The sequence below is a fragment of the Dreissena polymorpha genome, chromosome 1 (assembly GCF_020536995.1).
Source record: "Dreissena polymorpha isolate Duluth1 chromosome 1, UMN_Dpol_1.0, whole genome shotgun sequence".
Lineage (NCBI taxonomy): Eukaryota > Metazoa > Mollusca > Bivalvia > Myida > Dreissenidae > Dreissena > Dreissena polymorpha.
In genome coordinates this window covers 102,628,970-102,655,306 of record NC_068355.1, presented here as the reverse complement: position 1 = coordinate 102,655,306, position 26,337 = coordinate 102,628,970, and the positions used below count along the sequence as shown (strand labels likewise).

The 26,337-nt window shown below is 35.0% G+C and overlaps 1 protein-coding gene across 1 annotated transcript; it reads right to left on the bottom strand.

Moving 5' to 3' along the window:
- Positions 1-331: 331 nt before the first annotated feature.
- On the bottom strand, positions 332-26,310 carry LOC127841673 (TRMT1-like protein). Its single transcript, XM_052370757.1, has 9 exons — positions 26,225-26,310; positions 25,907-25,992; positions 20,374-20,380; positions 18,590-18,674; positions 16,929-17,056; positions 10,892-11,082; positions 6,574-6,652; positions 2,548-3,180; positions 332-1,971 (listed from the first exon to the last, which is right to left on the bottom strand). The coding sequence occupies exons 1-9, from the start codon at positions 26,308-26,310 to the stop codon at positions 1,833-1,835; spliced, it is 1,434 nt and encodes a 477-aa protein (XP_052226717.1). The 3' UTR covers positions 332-1,832.
- Positions 26,311-26,337: the final 27 nt, after the last annotated feature.

The following is a 26,337-nucleotide window of genomic DNA, read 5'->3' as shown; positions in this document are numbered from 1 at the left end:
TATGTAGATGACACCTTTCCGTAAATGTTCCTGTTTCGACCAGTTTATCGTGTTTTGATATTAAACCTTTAAAATAAAGGTAGTATTCTTTTGTTATTCAAATCAGAAATGAACACGGTATTTTTCCCCAAAACTTCATTGGAATTCTCTATAACCGATTAAACACATTTCGATTAAAAGCATCATGGTAATGGGAACTTCGCAACCAGTATCGTTAATGAGGAAAATTAACACAATTTTGATCTAGTTGATTGCTTTCAAAAGTTCTGAAATATTTCAAGAAAGGCATTAATAGCCCACGTATCAAACTTATACGTGCTGCTTAAAAACGTTTATGGTTTTCATTTTTATTAAAAACTATAAAAGCCAGTTAACAGTATTCGAAAACAAAAACACAACGGTTATTTTTATATTTACATTAAAAACACAGCATCTACTAAACCAGAAAGATATATTTGTTATGAAAAACCACAGCAGCAAGTTAACTGTATACTGTATATGTCAATGCTGGTCAATAAGACAATGTTTGAATCGGTATCAAGTGGGGTAAAATCTTGATTACCAGCCAAAAAGGTTGTCGCCACTTAATTTCGCCATTTAAAAAAAGTTGTCGCCATTATTTTGTCCATTATATTGGCCAAAACTCAAACACTATTGAAACGGTATTGTTCCAATTAAATAGCATACTAACACCTAATATATTTATACGTATAATACATAATATCAACTTATCACAAAATGTAACTTGAATGTTTTTCCATTGTTATTTTAGAAAAGAAATGGCGAGTAGATTTCATTAATGTTACTTTTGTCGTGTTTCCTTCATAAATAGAACCCGCCGCCTTAGTAAGTAAACGAGTACAAAATAGAAAAAAAACATGTAGAAACACAGTGTAATTCAGTATTATTGTCTCTGAAAGACCCTATGAACAGACTGTTTTAGATTATATCTTAAGTGTTAAATTTTCATCGACACATTTAAATTTGAATTGCATAAGTCATAACCAACAAGTATCTTGACGTATGTTCGCAAGCACCAGCAGTCCGGTTATCCCCAATTGGAAAGAACTTACATTTACAACAACGTTTTATCTCGTTATCTATCGTCTACATGGATTAACACATTTGATTAACGCCTGTACGTTTCTGGAACCGCGGCAAAAGGCTCCAGGAGATACACATGCATGCCAAATATCAAGTTGCTATCATTAATAGTGAAAAAATTATGGCCAATGTTAAAGTTTTCGGACAGGCGGACAGACGCAATATATTAGACATTTGACCTTGAAGGATGACCTTGACCTTCATCTTTCACCACTCAAAATGTGCAGCTCCAGGAGATACACATGCAGGCCAAATATCAAGTTGCTATTATCAAAAGTGAAAAAGTTATGGCCAATGTCAAAGTTTTCGGACGGACGGACAGACGCCATATATTAGACATTTGACCTTGAAGGATGACCTTCACCTTCACCACTCAAAATGTGCCGCTCCATGAGATGCGCATGAATGCCAAAGATCAAGTTGCTATGTTAAATATTGAAAAAGTTATGACCACTAGTGTTCAGACGGACGGACAGTTCTACTGCTATATGCCAACCTACCGGAGGCATAAAAATATGTATCTAAGTGGTATAGGGTTAACATGATAAAGACACTAAACCCTAGACCCACAGGAGGACAAAGTTTTACATGAGTCACTGGTTAGGGAAACTGTGCACCTAATCATGCACCATACCATGCTGTGTCTTTTTTCAACTAGCTGACCCAAAAAAACAAAAAATCTTCCCCATCCGTTAAGAAAATTATTAGAAAGAATGTTGAATGGACTCTCAATTGGTTTGGTTGTATTTTTGGATGACCTCAGTAAGTTGCCTCAGATTAGCGTCTGTCCTGATGGCTGTGCTGTCAAAGTGGGTCCTGCTTGCCCGATATCCAGACCTCTGCATGCACTCCACAAAGCGATGAAGTCTGCAAGTGGAAAGGATATAAGTGGCGCTCTATGAAACAGGCTTGAATGCATGTGCTTAAAGTGTTGTCTCGGATTATCTTGAGCAGTCTGCACAGGCTTATCAGGATCAACTGGTTGTTCATTGAGAAGAGACTTTCTTCAAAAGAAAAATTCCAAAAAGCAGCAGAACGAAATGTTCCTGACTAGCCTGTGCGGATTGCACAGGCTTATCTGGCACAACAATTTACTCACATGCATTTAGCCCTGTTGAATCAGAGCAAGGCTAATCTATAAGTCAGCACGTGCATTACAACATCATTGTGTAATTTTATCAAAACTTGATCTTACTGCATTAAATTCTGTTCTAGATAACTTCGGAAACATCGACATACAGGAAGATGAAGTATAATGCAGTTACTGGTACACGTATATACAAGTTGTTATATGGTACAAAATCTGAACTTTTTAGCACAAAAAATATCTTCTTAAATTTGTTTTGGGTCAGATCTAAAACAAAAAGCGTATAAGTAATAATCAGTGACCACATCTACCATAATTACTCATTGAAAATTAATCAAATTTAAAGGAGTACATACTTTGGAAATTTTGGAAGCCGTTTATTGTGAATTCCATAATAGAAGAGGGGCATTGGTTTGTACTCTACAAGGTCTTTATCTGCTGTGTCTGTGACATTACCACCACCTTCAAGCTTTGATTTCTTCTCAGAGCTGCCTGCTTCATTCAAGCTGTAATTTTCAGCATGCTCCTCATCTCTTTTACGTTGAACACGATTTCCATCTTTATCACAGGAATTACTGGTACCTGCATCTGGGTTAAGAACATCATAGTCAGGTATTTTACAATCAACACCTGTTTGTATATCAGAATTTATTGTATTATTAGACACAGTTTCACAACTTTGTCCATGAATACTAGATCTATTATTACTTGGTGAAACAAGACCTATTGCAACTGTTTCTGCTGACTGATCACAAGGCACTGTACCATTCTTCAGTTCACTATCTCCATCTTCTGTGGGGTTTCCACATATCAATTCTGTTTTCTCCACTTTGGACAATTCCTCAGGACCTGGGCAGATTCCTTCTATTACCAATGTTCTCAATAGTTCAAGCAGGCCGCTATTTAATGGCTTCTGATGTGATGTCAAATCATCTTCCAGAGTTTTGATTATTTTTCTGGTGTAAGGAATATCCACTAATTCACCCATCCTATAATATGATCAAAGTCATATAAGACACAACACTTCAAGTATTAAAGCCACACACCTTGAAATGAAGAACATGCTTATCAATACATATAGATGCAATTTGAAAATGTGCAAAATTGTCATTAACTCTGTAACCTAGAGTAAGCAAGTAATTTATTTATTTATTTTGAATTTTAAAACCGAAAGTAGGATTTCTATACGTATACATACATTTCGACCAACGCGATTATTTTTTAGTTTAAGCGCAAAAAAGACGGATTTCTTCCTTGTAACCACCATATATATTCTTATTGAGATAGGTAAAATTAAATTTATAGCTTAGTTAGATTATAATTTATTATTTTTCAAACGGTACCCCATTTAAAACCGAAAGTAGGATTGATAGACGTATACGTCCATGTCGACAAACGTGATTATTTTTTAAGTTTTTTAGCACAAAAGAGACAGATTTCTACCTTCTAACCACCATATATATTCAAATTGGCATGGATTAAATATGTTTCTTATTTATACTTAAAGCCACACACCTTATTTGGCATAGTAAATTTAAGAATAAATAAGAAAAATATTTTATATATGCCAATTAGAATATATCTGGTGGTTACAAGGTAGTAATCCGTCTTTTTTGCGATTAACAACTTAAAAATAATCGCGTTTGTCGAAACGGACGTATACGTCTAGAAATCCTACTTTCGGTTTTAAATGCCGTACCGTTTGAAAAATAATAACTGCTAACTAGGCTATAGATATAATTTTATCTAAGCCAATTATAATATATCTGGTGGTTAGAAGGTAGAAATCCGTCTTTTTTTAGCTTTAAAACTTAAAAATAATCACGTTTTTCGAAATTGACGCACACATGTATACGTGAAAATTCTACTTTCGGTTTTAAAAGCCGTTTGAAAAATAATAAATTACTTGCTAACTAGGCTATAGATTTAACGACAATTTTGCACACTTTCAAATTGCAGCCATATGTATTAATTAACGTGTATTTCATTTCAAGGTGTGTGGCTTTAAATTTACTATGCCATGCATTGCATTTCAAGGTGTGTGGCTTTAACTTCCTTTATGTTACAAGTAAACATGGCTTTGTTTTTTGTACTAAAACTGTAACCAAATATATGGAACATTGCTTTAGGAATTTTCTTTGAAATAATGCTTTTTTCCACCAAATGAACTTACATTTACAAATTTCATACCCCTATGATCCAGAGCTCCAGATAAGGATTTAGTCTAAAAGGTATTTCACCCCCTGATATTATTTTTAACGCGTATTTTACTCCTTTGTTTCAGCCATAAAGGGTATATAGGAATATTTTCCATTTCTATACAAACCTGACAAAGTAAAATGCGAGTTTAATCTAGAAATATTATTACTTATTTATATTTTTAAATGCAAACAGAATGAATTTAAAATGAAGATATTAACAGACTTTCTTTAAAAATATTCCCGCAGGTGCCGCTGGTCGCTTAAAACGCGCCTTTTTTGATCCAAAAACATAACCGGCCGCAATTTCAAACAAGAGCACCGCCTTGCGGGTGCAGACCGCTCATCTATTTTCTTTTTAAAGGTGAAGGGACTCTCAATTTAAATCACAAATGAGGGAGGGACGGAGTGAAGAGGGGTGAAAAGCGTGGGGGTATGGACATTTATTACATTATCTTCCAATAATGCGAAAAAAAAATGCAAAAAAATATTCGTGGGGGGGGGGGGAGAGGATTCTTGGGTGCGATGGTTGGACGGTATTTCAAAAATAAAATAATAAAAAAAAATATTTGTGTTTCTTGACCGTTTAAAAAAAAAAAAAATTGGGCAGGTGGGGGGGGGGGTATAGTGTGAGGGTGTGGTGGTCATTTGTGAGATGATCTCTAAAAAAAAAAAAAAAAAAAAATTATGGGGGGGGGGAGGGCACGGGGCATGGTTTGGGTGGAGTCTATTGTGGTATGTCAGGTAAGAGTAGTTTTGTCAAAGTATCAATCAAATCTAATCTTAAGTAAAGAAGTTATGGCAATTTTAGCAAAATTTAATAATTTTACCTTGAGAGTCAAGGTCATTCAAAGGTCAAGGTAAAATTCAACTTGCCAGGTACAGTAACCTCATGATAGTATGAAAGTATTTGAAGTTTGAAAGCAATAGCCTTGATACTTTAGAAGTAAAGTGGATTGAAACACAAAATTTAACCATATATTCATAGTTGCTAAGTCAAAAAAGGGCCATAATTCCATAAAAATGACAACCAGAGTTATGCAACTTGTCCTTTTACTGTACCCTTATGATAGTTTGCGAGTGTTCCAAGTATGAAAGCAATATCTATGATACTTTAGGGGTAAAGTGGACCAAAACACAAAACTTAACCAAATTTGTAATTTTCTAATAATAAAGGGCCCATAATTCCGTCCAAATGCCAGTCAGAGTTACATAACTTTGCCTGCACAGTCCCCTTATGATAGTTAATAAGCGTTGCAAGTATGAAAGCAATAGCTTTGATACTGTAGGAATAAAGTAAACCTAAACACAAATCTTAACCAATTTTTCAATTTTCTAAGTATAAAAAGGGCACATAATTCTGTCAAAATGCCAGTCAGAGTTACATGACTTTGCCTGCACAGTCCCCTTATGATAGTTAGTAAGTGTTGCAAGTATGAAAGCAATAGCTTTGATACTTAAGGAATAAAATGGACCTAAACACAAAACTTAACCAAATTTTTTAATTTTCTAAGTATAAAAGGGCACATAATTCTGTCAAAATGCACGCCAGAGTTATCTAACTTTGCCTGCCCAGTCCCCTTATGATAGTAAGTAAGTGTACCAAGTTTGAATGCAATAGCATTGATACTTTCTGAGAAAAGTGGACCTAAACGCAAAACTAAAACGGACGCCAACGCCGACGTGATGATAATAGCTCTTTTTTTTTTTTCAAAAAATAGATGAGCTAAAAATTACAAGCTAATTTTGATTGACTTACTTTTGATTCAAAGGTTAACTTACTACTAAAAACTCAACTGGAGTATTTGTTAAACCGGTTAAGCACTTAAATCGATGTAAATTAAAATACGTACCAAGATTTGTATTGCGTTTTGTTACGTACTGGGATGATTTTTAATGTTTTTTTTTAATTTTTTCAATGTGTAAATACGCAGATACGCCTCTTATCTGGAGCTCTGGCCCCTATCAGTTAGAAGGCAAGTGTGTCAACAAACATTTATACAAAGGGACAGACATTATAAAGATGTCCATATATATATTAATTCAAGTATTCCCCCCTTTAATTTGTAACCGGAGTATAATAATTAATGTTTCTATACAAGTTTGAATGTATGACTGCCCTCAAACATATACAAATGCCTGTATCAAATCAACTTATTTATATACTCTAACCTAGCAGCTTACCACATTGGGCCCAGAAGAACTGCTGTCTTCCCGGGGTTTGTTGAGTTACAATCACATGGTAGCATACTGTATGGTGATTCTGCAATGTATCAAAGCAAAAGTTATGTATATTCATTAAAAATGTTTATTCTATCTGTATTTCTGAAATCTGCAGAGAAATGCAATTTTCTAATTACATGAAACATTAAACAACTCGAATTATTTAGAATACTCATAGATAATACTATTTCAGAAAATGTTCAGAAATATTTGAATCAAGAGTCCGCGCTGTTGGAGGACAGGGCATTAAATCTTTCTTCTCTTCTCTCTGGCTTTTTTTCATACAAAATTGTTTGTACAGTAGGTAAGTTATTTTAGCTATCATGTAATAACGTACTTTTCTAATTAGCCAAATATCATATGAGACACATTGAATTTGATTTTTTGCAAAACACTTTGTCTATATAAAATTACAGGGACCTTCACCCAATGTGCCCTTTATGCAAACAAAAATGTAGTTATTCTACAATGTATATATACGTGCATCACAACAGCTCAATCATTATTGAGATATAAAGACTATTAGAAGATATTAAGCAAAAACGATTTTTTAATTTAGTAACAATGACCTTGCAATTGATTATACCTTGCAATTGATTATACCCGTCCCAAGATACTACTTCAAAGTTCTACTTCAGCTAGAATCAGCTAGGTATAATGTTAAAGGAATTATTTTCTGACAGCCTATTCATGGGTCATGTGACGTATCAAAAGCAACAATACAGAAGGTCACATGTCCATCCTGACAGCTGAGTGTCAAGCTGCTCCATCTATTTAACATTGGTATATTAAATACAAATTCAACATGCTTTAACCTTTTAGAAGTACGAAGGACCATGAATATTTATTTATAATGGAATTCCATAAAAAAATTATTATTCTTAAGATTTACCTACACTCACTGCATTGTTCATCACCCTTGACCCCACCCACTCCATATGCATTCTAAGCTAGGTTTGGATAAGAAGATATTATTGTTTTGAGTTTCATTACAATAACTTGTTTTGTTATTGAGACAGGTTTTGGTACAAAGTATCTGCCTATGAAGTTTGGTGAAAATATTTAAGTTTTATGAACTGAAACCTAACATTAAACATAATAATATTGTAAAAGCCCCTTAATTATGAATATATTCAATATAGTTAACAAACTTGGCTTGTAAGATTACTTCATTATAGGGAAAACATATTTTTAGTTTGAATGAAATCGCTCATGCCATTCTTAAGAAACTAGCTTGTGGAAAAACTTAAGCCTGCCTTTATAGTGCTTAATTTACATTTCTCAGTGTAAAATGGCCCTTAATGTTGACCATTTTCAATTGAGGATAACCAGCCTTGGCCTATGGGCTCATTTTAATATATGTTTTAAATGCAATACCTTTTGCCATTCAATAAACTTGCATACCAAAACCTTTAATGTAGACCCCGACTGAGGGCAAGCTCAATAGCTTGCCTTTTCATTTAAAAGTTAAGATAAAAATCATTTTCATAAGGAACATTTTGGAACAAGACTATTGCCAAGCAATATGTGTCCCCTACCGGCTCCACCATTGTCAGAAATTCCACCATTATCCGATTTTTTATATATATATATTTGTTGCAATAGCAACCCCAATTTTTGACGTATGAAATGACGTGCATAATGTCCATATTGCCATCTATCCATATTTGAAGTTTCATGAAACAATATGAAGAACTTTTTAAGTTATCGCAGGATCCAGAAAAAATGTTCAGCAGTATTTCTAGTTTATATGTTGCCATAGCAACCATAATTTTTGATGTAGGAACAAAATTAAGTGAAGTTAAGTGCGAAGGGTGAGCATTTTTATGTATGGAAAACGTTACTACGGTGTTAACTAAACAGACTAAAAAGCCCAGGAATTGTCGCACAGGTCCTTTGCTTATAACATAGGTACATTTATCTCTCCAAAAGATTTGTTGTTCTATCTATTTCACATATTTTTAGATGCTGTAGATCAAATCTACGCATGTTCTACAAGATTAATGAAAGTTCCTTCATTCAATCATGAATCTTTTTTCCAAAATTCCAATAAGTGTTTGTAGGTTTCAAAGTTTCTGTTACTTATTTAGTTCATGACATATGCAAAACACCTAATGACGTAGATCACCTGAACTTCATTCTTGAGGAATTAGTGAGTGTAGCAGGATTGTTAACGTGGTGAAGAAATTGTTTATTGTACAAAGATGATATTTGCCCGAGGAACATAAAGTTACAAGTTTTTGAGGTTCATGAGGTGCTGAAAGGCAGTAGGAATGATAACATTGTAGAGGTTGTTTGTTAAACAAAGTAAATGTTTATGAGACAAAAAATTGATTTATAATTCATCAAGATGTTGCAATCATGGCAACACTACTTCCATATGGCGTGAGGTTTAAAGAGATATTATGACAAACAATTAGCTTGACCTAGCTTTCCTTTACTATTTCCATCTGACGTTGGTTACCTGTCATGTTTGTTTTCGAATGATTTCTACCCCACCCAGCCAATTTATAAATAGTCCTTTACAATATTATTTCTCGTCTGCAATCTCTTTCAATTTGGGGCAGCCAAAAATGTGTCGTTTGGTAAAGGGTTAACATTTATGAATAGTTAACATGTTGGTCTACCTTTCACGCTTGACATGTATGCATTTATCTCTTATAATTAAAAAGTTATTCCAAGTGTATTTTGATAAACTTTAAGTTTGAGAAGAAAATAGTTTATTCAGCCCATAATGAATAAATAGCAAAAACGCATAAACATGCAAAGTTCAACGACTTCCTGTGGCCATGTTTTTTTGACAAAAAAAATTTCTTAACCAACTTTTTAATGGGAGACTTCAAGGGATAAATTTGGCCCCAGGGGCATAATTTAAACAAACTTCGTAAAGAACTATAAGATGTTACTACATACCAAATTTGGTAGCCCTAGGCCCAATGGTATGGACAGGAAGATTGTGTTTAAAGTTTGCACAAAAGAGGCTTTATATAAGCATATATTCATTTTTGTGACCCCTGGGGCAGGGTCAAATTTGACCCAAGGGGCATAATTTGAACAAACAAAGTAGAGAACTATTAAATGTCACTACATACCAAATGTGGTAGCACTAGGCCCAATGGTTATGGACAAAAAGATTTTTTAAGTTTGCACAAAATAGGCTTTATATAAGCATATATTCATTTTTGTGACCCCCGGGGCAGGGTCAAATTTGACCCCAGGGGCATAATTTGAACAAACAAAGTAGAGAACTACATACCAAATGTGGTAGCACTAGGCCCAATGGTTATGGACAAAAGATTTTTTAAGTTTGCACAAAATAGGCTTTATATATGCATATGCTCAATTTATTGACCCCCGGGGCAAGGTCAAATTTGACCCCAGGGGCATAATTTGAACAAATTTTACAGAGGTTCACCCCAGGAACATTTGTGAGAAGTTTTATAAGAATTGGACTTGTAGTTTATGAGAAGAAGATGTTTAAAGAAAAAGTTAACGCACGGACGCACGCACACACGCACAACTGCATTTTCAGCAGTATTTCTAGTCTATTTGTTGCCATAGCAACCAGAATTTTTTACGTAGGAACAAAATGAAATGACATGCATAATGTCCATATTGCCATCTATCCATGTTTCAAGTTTCATGAAAAAATATTTAGAACTTTTAAAGTTATCGCAGGATCCAGAAAAAACACCATTTTCAGCAGTATTTCTAGTCTATTTGTTGCCATAGCAACCATAATTTTTGACGTAACAAAATGAAGTGACATGCATAATGTCCATATTGCCATCTATCCATGTTTCAAGTTTCATGAAAAAATATTTAGAACTTTTAAAGTTATCGCAGGATCCAGAAAAACTTGACTGACGGACAGAGCGCAAACCATAAGTGCCCTCCGGTGAAACCGGTAGGGACAATAAAATAATCTTAGAAAACGCCCATGTGAAACACAAAAATATTAATGATACTAGGTTTATTTTGAAAAAATACTGAAAGTCTATGTGTTAAGTTTTTAGTATAACTGAGACTATTGTGATAGAAATAATAGATACATGCATATTTATCTAAAAATAATACTTCCCATTTTGGGCTTAACCAACGCTATTTCCCCAAAAAGCAACACATGCTAAAATATAAGACTCAAGGCCCCTTCCTCCACTCTTGAAATTTTTTTTTATACAAAAGTAACAAGCTACATTTAAAAAAAAATATTATGGCAAATGTTCGATCCTAATACCATGTCGCATTTGCCTTTGAATTTAGTTTTTTCAAAACCAACCTATCGGTGTGTGCACATAGGGGAGTGCTGAACGTTCCTCACAAATGAGACAGTGGATCACATGCCTGCACTCCCTGAGACCACTAAGAGCTGATTGGTTGTTCTTGGTCACCCTGACAACTGCCAGCATATGGTCCTTTATGTCAACAACAAACATCACCTTGATCCCTCTCTGGTGCCGTGATGCACACCTGGATACCGGTTACCATGGTGATAATTTATGTAACCTAGATCAGTCTTCAGTTATTTTTCTGAAGCAGTTGCTCATTTTAGCGGACAGCAAAATAATTCATCTAGCAAAAATTTATTTCCACATGACTCAAACATAAAATTGTTTTCTACATAATGATAAGTCATGCAGTTTTGTTTATTTAAAGAATGATTGCTCTGTGCATACAGCAATTTTAGAAATTATATTAAATGCAGTTTAATTTTTATTAAAATGTGAACAACTTATTTTCCATTTAATTGCATATAATTCAGTGTTGAATTTGCAAAATAGAGTCATTAAATTCATAAATTAAATCATAAGAAGTGAGTTGTAACAATAAGAAATTGGACCATGGGGCAAAGCAATTATAGACCCCAGAGGCACCTTTTAAACTAAGTTTGTAGAGAATCAATATAAAATATTACATACCAAATATGAAACAGTTGTGCCTTATGATTTCAAACCATGAAAAATATATTGCTTTTCAAGTCTATATAAATAATTTGAACTCCTGAGTGTGGCCAGTCATACCACAAGGGTCATCATTATATAAAAAAAACAAGAGCACCGCCTAGCGGGTGCAGACCGCTCATCTATTTTTCTTTTTAAAGGTGAAGGGACCTATCTCAATTTCAATCACAAAGGAGGGAGGGGTGGAGTGGAGAGGGGTGTATAGTGTGGGGGTGTGGTAATTTATTATATTATCTTCCAAAAATGCAAACAAACACAAAATCTTTTTTTTTTGGGGGGGGGGGGAGGGGATTCTTGGGTGGGATGGTTGGATGGTATTTCAAAAATATAATAATAACAAGGAACAAAATTGTCACAAAACCAGGTTTTCATTGTGAAAAAAAAATCTGATAAAGGGAGAAAACTCAAACTGAACTTTTGAAATGACCCAAAAAAATTAACCCCCTTTGTAAGTTTTTTTTTTTTTTTAAATCTATTTTTAGTCGTGGCGACCTTGACATTGGAGATATTGACGTGATTCTTTCGTGGGACACACCGTCCCATGATGGTGAACAAATGTGCCAAATGATTTTAAAATCTCACAATGAATGACATAGTTATGGCCAGGACAAGCTCATTTATGGCCATTTTTGACCTTTGAACTCAAAGTGTGACCTTGACCTTGGAGATATCGACGTAATTATTTCGCGCGACACACCCTCCAATGATGGTGAACAAATGTGCCAAATGATTTTAAAATCTGACGATGAACGACATAGTTATGGCTCGGACAAGCTCATTTATGGCCATTTTTGACCTTTGAACTCAAAGTGTGACCTTGACCTTGGAGATATCGACGTAATTATTTCGCGCGACACACCGTCCAATGATGGTGAACAAATGTGCCAAATGATTTTAAAATCTGACAATGAACGACATAGTTATGGCCCGGACAAGCTTATTCCGCCAGCCCGCCAGCCAGCCAGCCCGCCCGCATTCGCCAATCTAATAACCAGTTTTTTCCTTCGGAAAACCTGGTTAAAAATAAATATTTGTGTTTTTTAACCATGTTTATAAAAAACCAAGATGTGTTTGTGAAACACAATGTCCCCCTATATGACGTTTGACCTTGAAGGATGACCTTGACCCTTCACCACTCAAAATGTGCAGCTCCATGAGATACACATGCATTTCAAATATAAAATTGCTAGCTCCAATATTGCAGAAGTGACATAACATGAGCAATTTTGACCCATATATTTGACCTTGAAGGATGACCTTGACCTTGACCTTTCACCACTCAAAATGCGCAGCTCCATGAGATACACATGCATGCCAAATATCAAGTTGCTATCTTCAATATTGCAAAATTATTCATAAAATAAGCGATTTGGGCCACATATATTTGACCTCTGACCTTGAAGGATACCCTTGACCTTGACCTTTCAACACTCAAAATGTGCAGCTCCATGAGATACACATGCATGCCAAATATCAAGTTGCTATCTTCAATAATGCAAAAGAATTCATAAAATAAGCGATTTGGGCCACATATATTTGACCTCTGACCTTGAAGGATGACCTTGACCTTTCACCACTCAAAATGTGCAGCTCCATGAGATACACATGCATGCCAAATATCAAGTTGCTATATTCAATATAACAAAAGTTATTGCAAAATGTTAAAGTTGGCGCAAACAGACCAACCAACCAACAGACCAACCAACCAACAGACAGGGCAAAACCAATATGTCCCCCACTACTATAGCGCGGAACATACACAAAAAAATTTTGGGGGTGGGGGGGTATAGTGTTAGGGTGTGGTGGTCATTTATTAGATGATCTTAGACTTTAAAAAAAATATTGGGGGGGGGGGGAGGATTTCGGGGGACCTAGGGGATGGTTTAGGTGGAGTCTATTGTGGTATGTCAGGTAAGAGTTGTTTTGTCAAAGTATCAATCAAATCTAATCATAAATAAAGAAGTTATGGCAATTTTAGCAAAATTTAATAATTTTACCTTGAGAGTCAAGGTCATTCAAAGGTAAAGGTAAAATTCAACTTGCCAGGTACAGTAACCTAATGATAGCATGAAAGTATTTGAAGTTTGAAAGCAATAGCCTTGATACTTTAGAAGTAAAGTGGATCTTAATACATAATTTAACCATATATTCAAAGTTACTAAGTCAAACAAGAAACCGACGGAGATGGGTGTAATGCTCCCCAAAGTGTTGTTTTGTCACAATATTGCACTATATATTCAGATAAAAGGAAAAGTCTTGAGGGCACAGTAGTTGGGGGGACAAGAATTTTTTTACAGTCAATCTTGTATTAAGAGACCACTCAAGGGAGTAATCAAAAGTGGTCTCTTAATAAAATGGTCTTTAAATAAAAAAGGCCATTCTGGAAGAATGCTTACCCTCAATTTTAATCTATATGAAGGATAATCTCTTTTGTCAACAATGATTTTAACTTTTATAATGAAATGAATATAAACACAATACATAAACAATATTTTACTTATAATGTGTTTTATTTTTTCACTTATTATAAATTATCATATATTATAAATGAATTGTGTGCACATATTTATTTGCAAAAACAACATAGACAAGGAAATATTTTTCGCGTTTTTTTCACCAGACACATAATTTTCCACGTCTTCAAACACCTCGGCTTTACGTTTAAGAATGTTCTGAATTTGAGTTTTACCGACTCCAAACTCATCTGCAATTTTACGTGCACTTTTACTCTTTGACAATTCCAAAACCCGAATTTTCTCGTTCAACGTTAACACTTTTCGTTTTGACATTTTAATTTCTGCATGTACGCTTAAGGAAATCTGACTCAATTATGATACATAATGAGCTGAAAAAATTAAAACACGTCAATTGAAAACAAACAAACAGACCTGATTGGAAAATTTATGAAGTAAATAACAATGTGATTGGCTAACAAATATCTACTTATTAGCATAATTACAAATTGGTAATGTACGGATTTCGACAGATGTTGCCGATTAATAGTTCATTTTTCGCACTTCTCATGAAATGTTTGTCGCGTACAGTGCATTGTTTCTGCACCTGTTATCTATACTCGAGAAAATCGGCGTTGTCTCTTAACGTTCCACATAGTAAACTTTTTAGGCTGTAGACTGTGCGTAAAACGTCCATCTAATATTGAACTCAATAAATTGATATGCAGTCTACAACAATACCGGTCAGAACCGGTCAACGAGACAAAGCATAATCATAATCGTTGGTGTGAAAACAAAGCAGCGGTGTAACAGTACATCTTATCGGCTTAGATAAACAATAAACACGGATTTGTCACTGAAAGATCAATACATTAACCACTTTTACCTCCTAGTGGTCGCTTAATTCAAGATTTGGATATCAAAATACATAGAAAACAGCGGTCGCTGGTCGCGTAAGACAAAAGTCGCTGAATACAATATCATTATATAGCGAAAAAGCTCCGTGGGATTTCAAAATGGTCGCATAAAACAAAGGTCGCTTAATACAAGTGGTCGCATCCACAAGATTGACTGTATATAAAATTTCAAAGGGCCATAACTCTGTGAAAAATCATCCGACCAGAACCCGCTGATAATATGCACATCTCCTCTTGGTAGTGAAGCTTCCCATAAAGTTTCATTGAATTCCAGTCATTAGTTGCTGAGAAATAGCCCGGACAAGAATTGCACTATATGTACAGTTAATGGAAAATTTCAAAGTGCCATTACTCTGTGAAAAATCATCCGACCAGAACCCGCTAATAATATGCACACCTCCTCTTGGTAGTGAAGCTTCCCATAAAGTTTCATTGAATTCTGGTCATTAGTTGCTGAGAAATAGCCCGGACAAAAATTGCACTATATGTACAATTAATGGAAAATTTCAAAGGGCCATAACTCTGTGAAAAATCATCCAACCAGAACCCGCTGATAATTCGCACATCTCCTCTTGGTATTGAAGCTTCCCATAAAGTTCCATTGAATTCTGGTCATTAGTTGCTAAGAAATAGCCAGGACAAAATTGTGCACGGACGGACAAACGGACTCACGGACGGACAGACAAACGGACAGACGAAGCAGCAACTATATGCTCCCACAAATTTTTTGGGGGGAAGCATAAAAAGGGCCATAAATCCATAAAAATGACAACCAGAGTCATTCAACTTGTCCTTTACTGTCCCCTTATGATAGTGTGCGAGTGTTCCAAGTATGAAAGCAATATCTATGATACTTTAGGGGTAAAGTGGACCAAAACACAAAACTTAACCAAATTTTCAATTTTCTAAGTATAAAGGGCCCATAATTCCATCAAAATGCCAGTCAGAGTTACACAACTTTGCCTGCACAGTCCCCTTATGATAGTTAGTAAGTGTTGCAAGTATAAAAGCAATAGCTTTGATACTTTAGGAATAAAGTCGACCAAAACACAAAACTTAACCAAATTTTCAATTTTCTAAGTATAAAAAGGGCACATAATTCTGTCAAAATGCCAGTCAGAGTTACATAACTTTGCCTGCACAGTCCCCTTATGATAGTAAGTGTTGCAAGTATGAAAGCAATAGCTTTGATACTTAAGGAATAAAATGGACCTAAGCACAAAACTTAACCAAAATTTTCAATTTTCTAAGTATAAAAAGGGCACATAATTCTGTCAAAATGCACGCCAAAGTTATCTTACTTTGCCTGCCCAGTCCCCTCATGATAGTAAGTAAGTGTTCCAAGTTTGAATGCAATAGCATTGATACTTTATGAGAAAAGTGGACCTAAACGCAAAACTTAACCAGACGCTGACGCCAAGGTGATGACAATAGCTCATAATTTTTTTTCAAAAAATAGATGAGCTAACAAGAGATGTGTTTGTCAGAAACACAATGCCCCCTACTGCGCCGCTTTGATACATGTTTTTTGACTTTGAAGGATGACCTTAACCTTTGACCACTCAAAATGCGCAGCTCCATGAGATACACATGCATGCCAAATATCAAGTTGTTATGTGAAGGGACATAGAAGTTATGAGCATTTTTCGAAACCTAAACGCGAAACCTAAACGCAAAGTATGACGGAATGACAGACGGACAGACGGTCCGATCACTATATGCCCTCCTTTGGTGGCATAAAAATAGATAGAGGGCCAATACAAAATCTTACATTCAAAATATTACACAAATGGATGTAGCCATTACACAGATGTATATTACTTTGTAATAAAGTATGTAGTTACAATAATTGTTAACGCAGGACAATAAGACTTACACATCGAAAACTTCATATAAAATGAAAGATGTCCATTGTAATTCCAGTATACCCCTGTTTATGACGTACTGGGGGAAATATAACTATCTAAGTAAGATGATGCTTCTACCTGGCCAGATCTCCGATGAGAATCCTCATGGCCATCTCTCGACAGTACTCAGTCTTCAGTACATATGCCTGAAACTGGCGCTCTATCAGGTGTGGAGATCGAATACACTGGCTTGCCATGTCATGGTGCTGTGAGATGAACACAGTTAGTTTATTGAGGTCCCTAACCCTTTCCTCCATAAGATGCAAAGTGAACATGGCTTTTGCAACCAGCATAAAACCAGAACAGCCTGCGAGTAACTCGCAATTTGTTCAGGTTTTATGCTGTTTGCTTCTCATCAGTAACTAAGGGTTGAAATGAAGCCTTTAAAATTGGCATTTAATTTTACTTTCTATGGCACTACAAATGTGTCAAAATACGTATCTAAGTGGTAAAGGGTAAATTACAGTCATAAAAGTAAGCTGTGTGTAAGCAAGAATGAATTATTGAATCATTACTTTATAACATGATACAATTTCAAGCCTGCCTAAATAAACAGAGAATCTTAGAAAGCTTGGTTCAAATTTAAAAATGCAAAGCTTATTTAAATCTCAGTAATTAAAGTACTATCAGAACAAGACCTTTTCAAAAAATAAAATAAAACAAGGGCTGTTTGTAAAACATGCATGCCCCCCATATGGGCTGTCAGTTGTAGTGGCAGCCATTGTGTGAATACGTTTTTTTTTATTGTGACCTTGACCTTTGACCTAGTGACCTGAAAATCAATAGGGGTCATCTGCCAGTCATGATCAATGTACCTATGAAGTTTCATAATCCTAGGCATAATTATTCTTGAATTATCATCAGGAAACCATTTTACTGTTTCGAATCACTGTGACCTTGACCTTTGACCTAGTGACCTGAAAAATAATAGGGTTCATCTGCCAGTCATGATCAATGTACCTATGAAGTTTCATCATCCTAGGTGTAAGCATTCTTGAGTTATCATCCGGAAACCATTTTACTAGTTCGAGTCCCTGTGACCTTGACCTTTGACCTAGTGACCTGAAAATCAATAGGGGTCATCTGCAAGTAATGATCAATGTACCTATGAAGTTTCATGATCCTAGGCCTAAGCGTTCTTGAGTTATCATCCGGAAACCATCTGGTGGACAGACCGAGTGACCAACATGTGCAAAACAATATACCCCCTCTTCTTCGTAGGGGGGCATAATAAATCATGACAAAAAATCGCGGTTGGAAGCATAACCGTTTAGATATAAATAAAAATGCAAAGAGATTTCAAGAACATGTTAAAATCAAAATAATGTACCGGTATACATATATGTTGTGTATTTGCCAATTTAACAATTGTAAATCTATGTGAGGCTACTAAACCAGAGTTTATTGCAAACCAAAATGTGCTACATCATTGTTAATTGGTCAATAAGCAATGATATACAAAGATTTATGTTTTAGGTGCACTGAAGATAAACACATAAGCATTCACATAATAACTTAAAGAAGTGTTTGTGCTAAAAGCTGTGAACACAAAATGAAAACTAGAATCAAAAGTGCAAGTTTTATCTAAATTGCTTAATATATAGGCTTCTTTTCAGCAAACCACAGATAATAAAGCATCTGCTTCCAGGAAAGAAATATATATTTTGCACCAATAAATATTACAGCTACTTTTAAGACGATCACTGAGGTTTATCCAACAAAGTTCTAGTATATCTGACCTGTATACAGATGAGAGCATTGTGGCGTATACTGGTGAACAAGGCATCTGTGTACTGGGACAGGTTCTGCTTTGGGTGGAGAAACCTGATAAAAGTGAACAAAACAGGCATTGATCAGATAGCTGTCAAATATTTGGTAATTATGCACAATGCATAATCTAACGATGTGGTTTTCTGAAAAAGAAGTTGACAATGTCAACTCACATCACACCAGTACACAAAACATGTATGATTGAGCTGCATGTTTTTATTATGTTAGAAGCGATGTGTTATTTTAAAGCATATGATGAAACAGATCAAATATAAAATCAGATAAAATATGGAATGCTATGAAAACTCAAGAATACATTGTGCTGTACAGTGTGACTGTGCAAACAATTAGTCCAATATGCGAACAAAATGGCCATGATGAGCCTTTAGTGCTCACTAGAGTTCAAGGTACACTAATTGTCAAAGACTTTACCAGACAACAAAAACTTTTTCACCCCACATGACCCAGATTAAATATATTGTCATGTTATACATTCTGGTCGTGTTTATCAAGATTATGTCATAGAATATATATTATGTGTCTTCAACAGTGGTAATATGCTTTTTTTAAAGATTTGACATAGTGACCTTCTTTTGGACACACTCAACCCAGGTTTGAAACTTGGCCTAGATATTGTCAAGATAGGCATTCTGACCAATTTACATCAGAATTGAGTCAATAATGTGGCTTTAAGTTTTTTCTAAGATTTGATATGGTGACCAGACCTTGTTTTTTGGATACATGTGAATCATATTGTAAAGTGGCCCAGATATTGTGAACAGGAACATTCTAACCAAGAATCTGGTGGTATACGTTTTAGACACATTAGACTATGATAAGAATTTGCAGATGGACTAGATATTGTCAAGATAAACATTCTGACAAAGTTTCATCAATATTTAGCAAAACATGTTGCCTTTGAGTGGACATAAGCTGAAAATTTACACTGCATAAATGGAAAATGATGGATGCTGTATATAGACTAACCAAAATACACTTAATTCAAGGGAAGGGGAAAAATCAATACCTTAGAACAGAGTGCACATGCAATTAGAAACAAGAGGGCCATGGTGGCCCTAGGTTGCTCACCTGAGTAGTATGAACGTTAAGCAAGGGTTGTCAAATTTGTTTCTTGAAAAAAAAAGGTTTGTTGTTTTGCAGATATATACAAACATGCGTTATAAGTAGTTTTATGTGTATGTGTTTATGTTTTTTAAAATAGACATTTGTAACCTGTTGCCACAAAGCTATATTTTGGATAAAAGTAATATGAGGACAGTAATATAATAATGAGCATCAGAAAAGAAAATGGAAGTACTTTTTGCCACAAATTGTTGTCCAGCTTTGAGATCATGAGATAAGCATCTCAGCATCTTTGGATGTTATAGGGTGAGACAAGTTTCAAGAACAGCTTTAGATACCGAAAACAACTGTACTTTTTCAATAGATTGAGTGTTTATGAAATAGCATAATGAAATACAATATCGTCGCTGTCGTTCTCAAACCTTGTACTTACAAAATGCCAACTTTTCAGGAAACAGAAAAAAACTGTCACATTTTTATATAAAGATGTTTTAGAAAGTGAAATTCTGTAAAAATACCATACAAATGAAGCTGCAAAATACGGTACAAGCCGTAGACGCGTAAGTCATACTGATAAGTCATACTGATATTCAGAAATGGTAGCTACAATATTTCGTCACCACAGTTTTGTCATTTTTATGAGGTACGACAATTCATCCTGATAGGAGACCTCGTAGCTGCAAATATAAAAACATAAATAAAAACATTTATGTCAAATTTGTCCAAACGAAATGAAGAACCTATAGGTGAAATGACGTAGCAATAATCGCTACGACTTTTTGCCCGACAAAAAAGCCAACAATCAAGATACAACATTTCGTCATTTGGCTTTTTCAAGGGCTCTGATTGGCGTAGAGCTACTAGATATAGCCCAAAATACGTGCCAGACTTCATTTATTCGGAAAAGACGAAAAAAAATGAAAATTTTTGAGCTACGGGGTTTGAGAACGACAGCAACGATATGTTGCATTATTATTATATATCATAGTTGGTTATAAAGAAATAAATGCGTATGAGAATATGTACTAGAAATTCAACCCTGATCTTCTTTAAAGGTACAAAACATCACTTGATCTTTCTCATTCTAGTAACAAATGTGTGCAAATATAGAAGTAAACACACTCAACTTGTCTCAAGACATTTGAAAATTTATCATATCAAAACAACTGTCAAACTATTTGTAATTTAAATGCACAAAAAATATGTAGTATTATTTTTGCAAAAAAACAACAACTGCCAAAACAAATTTTCTTTTTAATCAAACAATTTTTGTGCTTATCAAGATGTGATAAATTGTTGTTTTGTACTACGACATTGTTCACATTTTTGACAGTGTGTTTTTAAACAACTGGAGCAATTTTCAGACTAGCATTTCAATGATATTTCCAATTGAAACAACAATAAAACCTGTTCAAGTCACAAATCTTTGATAATAACACACAAACAACTGACTGACTGCAATATGTAGGCCTAAAATGTTTAAAGTTGTAATCTATCTGATGAATGGCGTTTATCTGACATCAAGACAAAGGTCTTTAATGGGATTGCCCAGTTAATTGGGGCCAATTTTCATGGAGTGTTACACAATAATCAAATGGCTATTTAAGAAGGCATCAATCAACACTATTGTACTTCTACAATACAAGCAATGGTATAAATTAGTTTTAACGAGAGTAGAATAAGTGAATGAAAGGTCCAATAAGATTAATTTGTAACAATTCTTGCTGTTTTATTGGTCTTACCACTATGTTGAATTTCTTCAAAAATAAAGATAACCATCTGAATGCCAATAAATAATTTGAGTTATGCAGTAATTATAATTAGATACTTGGGTTGTTGTTAATGCTTCTGAATCCATTACCAGTATCATCATCATTGTGCACAAACATCCTCATTACAACTAGAGTGTTAACATGGTTTTAATAAAGACATATTACGAAAATTGCCACTCCCCTGGTGGCCATGTTTTTCAACGTTAAAACGGTAACTATTTTGGAACTGAGCCGAGCTATCATCAGAACAAATCTTTGGACCAAGTTCCATAAAGATTGGACTATAAATGTGCCTTCTAGAGTGTTAACAAGGTTTTAGTTTAGCCATATACGGAAAACTGCCCCAACCCCTGGTGACCATGATTTTCAACGGACCGGAACTATTTTCAAACTCAGCCAAGCTATCATAAAAAAAAATGTTCTGACCATGTTCCATGAAGACTGGACCATAAATGTGACTCCTAGAGTGTTAACAAGGTTTTACAATAGCCATGATAGAAGGAAAACTGCTGCGCCCCCTGGTGGCCATGTTATTCAACGAACTGGAACCATTTTAAAACTAAGTGCAGATATCATTAGAACAAATGTTCTGGCCAAGTTTCATGAAGATTATAATTAATATAAGACTTTGAGACAGTTAAAAAGGTTTTTACTAAAGCAATATAAGGAAAACTGCCCCAACCCCTGGCAGCCATGTTTTTCAACTGACTGGAAACATTTTCAAACTCATCTCAGATATAATTAGAACAAATGTTCTAACCAAAGTTCATGAAGATTGGACTAAAAATAAAACTTCTATAGTGTTAACAAGCTTTTACTATAGCCATATAAGTAAAACGGCCCAGCCCCCTTGGCGGCCATGTTAATCAACTGACCTGAACCATTTTAAAACTCAGCTGAGATATTATTGGGACAAATGTTTTGACAAAGTTTCATGAAGATTTGACAATACATGTGACTGCATGAGTGTTAAAAAGCTTTTTCTTTAATTTGACCTAGTAGCCTAGTTTTGGACCTCAAGTGATCCAGTTTTGAACTATACCAAGATATCATTGGGACAAATCTTCTGACCAAGTTTCATGAAGATCAGACAATAAATGTGGCCTCTAGAGTCTTAACAAGGCAAAATGTTGACAACGGACGACGGACAAAAGGTGATCCCAATAGCTCACCACGAGCACATTGTGCTCAGGTGAGCTAAAGACAAAAAGAAACAAGGGCTGTTTGTAAAACATGCATGCCCCCCATATGGGCTGTCAGTTGTAGTGGCAGCCATTGTGTGAATATGATTTCTGTCACTGTGACCTTGATCTTTAACCTAGTGACCTGAAAATCAATAGGGGTCACCTGCCAGTCATGATCAATGTACCTATGAAGTTTCATGATCCTAGGCCTAATTATTCTTGAGTTATCATCACGAAACCATTTTACTGTTTCGAGTCACTGTGACCTTGACCTTTGACCTAGTGACCTGAAAATTAATAGGGGTCATCTGCCAGTCATGATCAATGGACCTATGAAGTTTCATGATACTAGGTGTAAGCATTCTTGAGTTATCATCCGGAAACCATTTTACTGTTTAGAGTTAACTTGACCTTTACAGTTGACCTAGTGTCCTGAAAATCAATAGGGGTCATCTGCGAGTCATGATCAATGTACCTATGAAGTTTCATGATCCTAGGCATAAGCGTTCTTGAGTTATCATCAGGAAACCATTTTACTTTTTTGGGTCATTGTGACCGTGACCTTTGACCTAGTGACCTGAAAATCAATAGGGGTCATCTGCAAGTCGTGATCAATGTACCTATGAAGTTTCATGATCCTAGGCGTAAGCTTTCTTTAGTTATTATCTGGAAACCATTTTACTATTTCTGGTCACTGTGACCTTGACCTTTGACCTAGTGACCTGAAAATCAATGAGGTCATCTGTGAGTCATGATCAATGTTCCTATGAAGTTTCATGATCCTAGGCCCAAGCGTTCTTGAGTTATTATCCGGAAACCATTTTACAATTGCGGGTCACCGTGACCTTGACCTTTGACCTAGTGACCTCAAAATCAATAGGGGTCATCTGCAAGTCATGATCAATGTACCTATGAAGTTTCATGATCCTAGGCCTAAGCGTTCTTGAGTTATAATCCGGAAACCATCTGGTGGACGGACGGACATACGGACGGACGGATCGACATGAGCAAAACAATATACCCCCTCTTCTTCAAAGGGGGGCATAATAATGTGTTTCATTTTCTGTTGATTTTAAATGGTCAAAATTGTTGCCAGTTTCTAAAAAATAAAAGTTTAAGAGTCACCTACACAAAGCCAAAAGGTTCCTCATGTAGAACAGTCTGTAGAGAGAAGGTACACAGATGTAGCTCACTTTTTTCCTGCACTCGTATTGGTAGCTGGCCCGTCACATGACAAGTATCCAGTGACCAATCAGAAACATGCATTCCTGAAGCTTCAGCCCTGTGTCTGATGCTCTGTGCATCATATTGGTCAGCCAAGATGCAATGCACTGAACAGCCATTCTTTTGTTTCCATTGGAGTCCACACAGTCCTAGTATCAATATTTTCATAGCTATAGTAAATGTTCAACATATGATCCAGTGCTCCAGCTAGGCCTAAATTGAAGGGCGCCCTGCCCTCCCGAACCTCCGACCTTCCCTCTGTAGGGCCCCCCCCCCCTTCCCTTAAAAAAAATATTATTATTTTATTTATTTTTTTATTTTTTACATATGATGATTGATAAATCTCTTAGTACAATACATTGTAATTAATTTATTCCTCATTGTAGACATTATATTTGAATTGTTTAATAATAATGGGAATAATATATTCTAACAATTATTAATAACATATAAATTAACATGCCAGAGGAAGCATTCCAGAAACACCTTTGCCGTCGAAAGTGCCCTTTTGACAAAATACTGCGCGTGCAAAGTGCCCTTTTGACAAATAAGCCGCCCCCCCCTGCCCTTTTCAAATCCTAGCTGGAGCATTGTGATCATAGATGATGTTTCATATATCATTGATTTAAGTAGGTAATTCTGTTGAAGGGTTGTATAAACCTTATATTGGAATAACACACTGGTTTCAACTTGGGATAAGGAATGTTTTCAATTTTTCAAATCTATTAGAACAACACCCTTGTTCATGTTATCTGAGTAGGAAACCATTTGTATTATTGTTGACCTACATGTGTAAATGGCAACATTGAAGTCATAAAGTAAGCCTTAAAGAGTAAATGTGTAAAATAATATCTCAAAATTCTAGCAAGTGGATACTAAAAATACTAGATACAAAATCCTTATGAAACACACACAAACGTCTTTACAACACATTTTTGGAAACTGACGTTGGCCGTGTTGCAAACAGTAAATTCACTACCAAGGTGTAAAATTGTCATTTTGACCATAATTTCCTAGTGCAACCTTGATCTTTGACCAAATGATGCGCTCAATATGCTGTCCAAACGACAATTTATTGTTTAAAATTCCCTTATCAAGAAAAAGTTTCATCCTAGAAAAAAGTTTAGGCTGTACAGCACTTGTTTCTTAGGGGGTCATATTTGGGGCCAAAATTCAACCAAATCTGAAAAAGTAAACAATTTTTCCAAATGATTGCCTAAAATTCCAAATTTAATGATTCCAAAATCTTTTTTTTTTTAATTATAAATATTAAAAAAAAATCTTAATTACCTAATTTTGGTCAATACAACTTGATTTTTTCCTCAATCCAAAAGGTTCCATTTCCTTTAAAAAAAATAGAGAAAAAAACGCATAAAGTACAGCAAACTTTGGAGGAAAATTGCACTCAGTGTAGGGTTCAAACCAACTAAAACATATTGCACATGGATATTATATTTCAAGGTTTTAAGCAACAGTGAATGGCAGATTTATTGTGTTTATAATTGTAAATTAATTTAATTATGTAAAATCAAGTTATTTTTCGATTAATTATTATTTGGTCAATTATTGTTTGAAGGAATTTAAAAAAAACAAACATTTTGCCGATAATATAATAATTATTAAAGAGATATGATACCTTTAAAACTTACACATATTCATGAACCGTTGACGTGTTTGAAATTTTGGATATATATCATTATTATGGGAGCACACCACATCACGGAAGTTGTTTTAATTTGCTTATTAGTGATATATATATATATATATATATATATATATATATGATCTGTTTGTGTTTATTTAAGCCAGAAAATAGTAAATGTTGCTGTAACAAGTTGCAACTCCCAGCAAACCAGAGGGTCAATAGCTGGGAGTTGGATTATTGCAACTAGGGTAAAATCATCCAGAATGTATCATTAAATAAATAGGACACTTGAACAATTAAATTTCAATAAAATATAATCATGTAAAAATGCCAAACTTGTTTTGATACGAAAAGTGTCCCAAGCTACAACAATCATACCTTGACTTGCATGGGCATCCAGACACAGCAGCTGCTTGTCTTCAACGGCAGATAACTCAACAGTGAGGGCAGCCCCAACAGCATCTCTGAAACAGACAACAGACATGAAAGTAAACTCTGTGAGTGCGTATATCAAATACACGGAATTTAACAATCATTAGCTTTTTCCACCTTAACAACATCTTAAAACACATAGTAGTTTGTAACCTATTAATCATCCGAAAATCACCATCCGAAACAGTACAATTTTAGAACGTAATAACGCGAGAATCCTTCCATTTATGTAAGCTTTTTAATTAATGTAACGATGAGTAAAACCTTATGAAACTGATTTTTGTATGTTCTGTGATAGGAACACTGTCTGATTTCTCATCGAGATGGGTATTCTTCAGAGCTTTATCCATGCTTGTGTCGTTACTTTATTACATTAA

What these genes read in the sequence shown, in the direction of transcription:
- LOC127841673 (XM_052370757.1), bottom strand. Translation starts at nt 26,310, where the DNA reads ATGGATAAAGCTCTGAAGAATACCCATCTCGATGAGAAATCAGACAGT. An exon ending in ACAAAAATCAGTTTCATAAG is followed by an intron (nt 25,993 to 26,224) that starts GTTTTACTCATC and finishes TGTCTGTTTCAG; the next exon opens with AGATGCTGTTGGGGCTGCCC. An exon ending in GTTCTTCTGGGCCCAATGTG is followed by an intron (nt 3,181 to 6,573) that starts GTAAGCTGCTAG and finishes ATCATATTATAG; the next exon opens with GATGGGTGAATTAGTGGATA.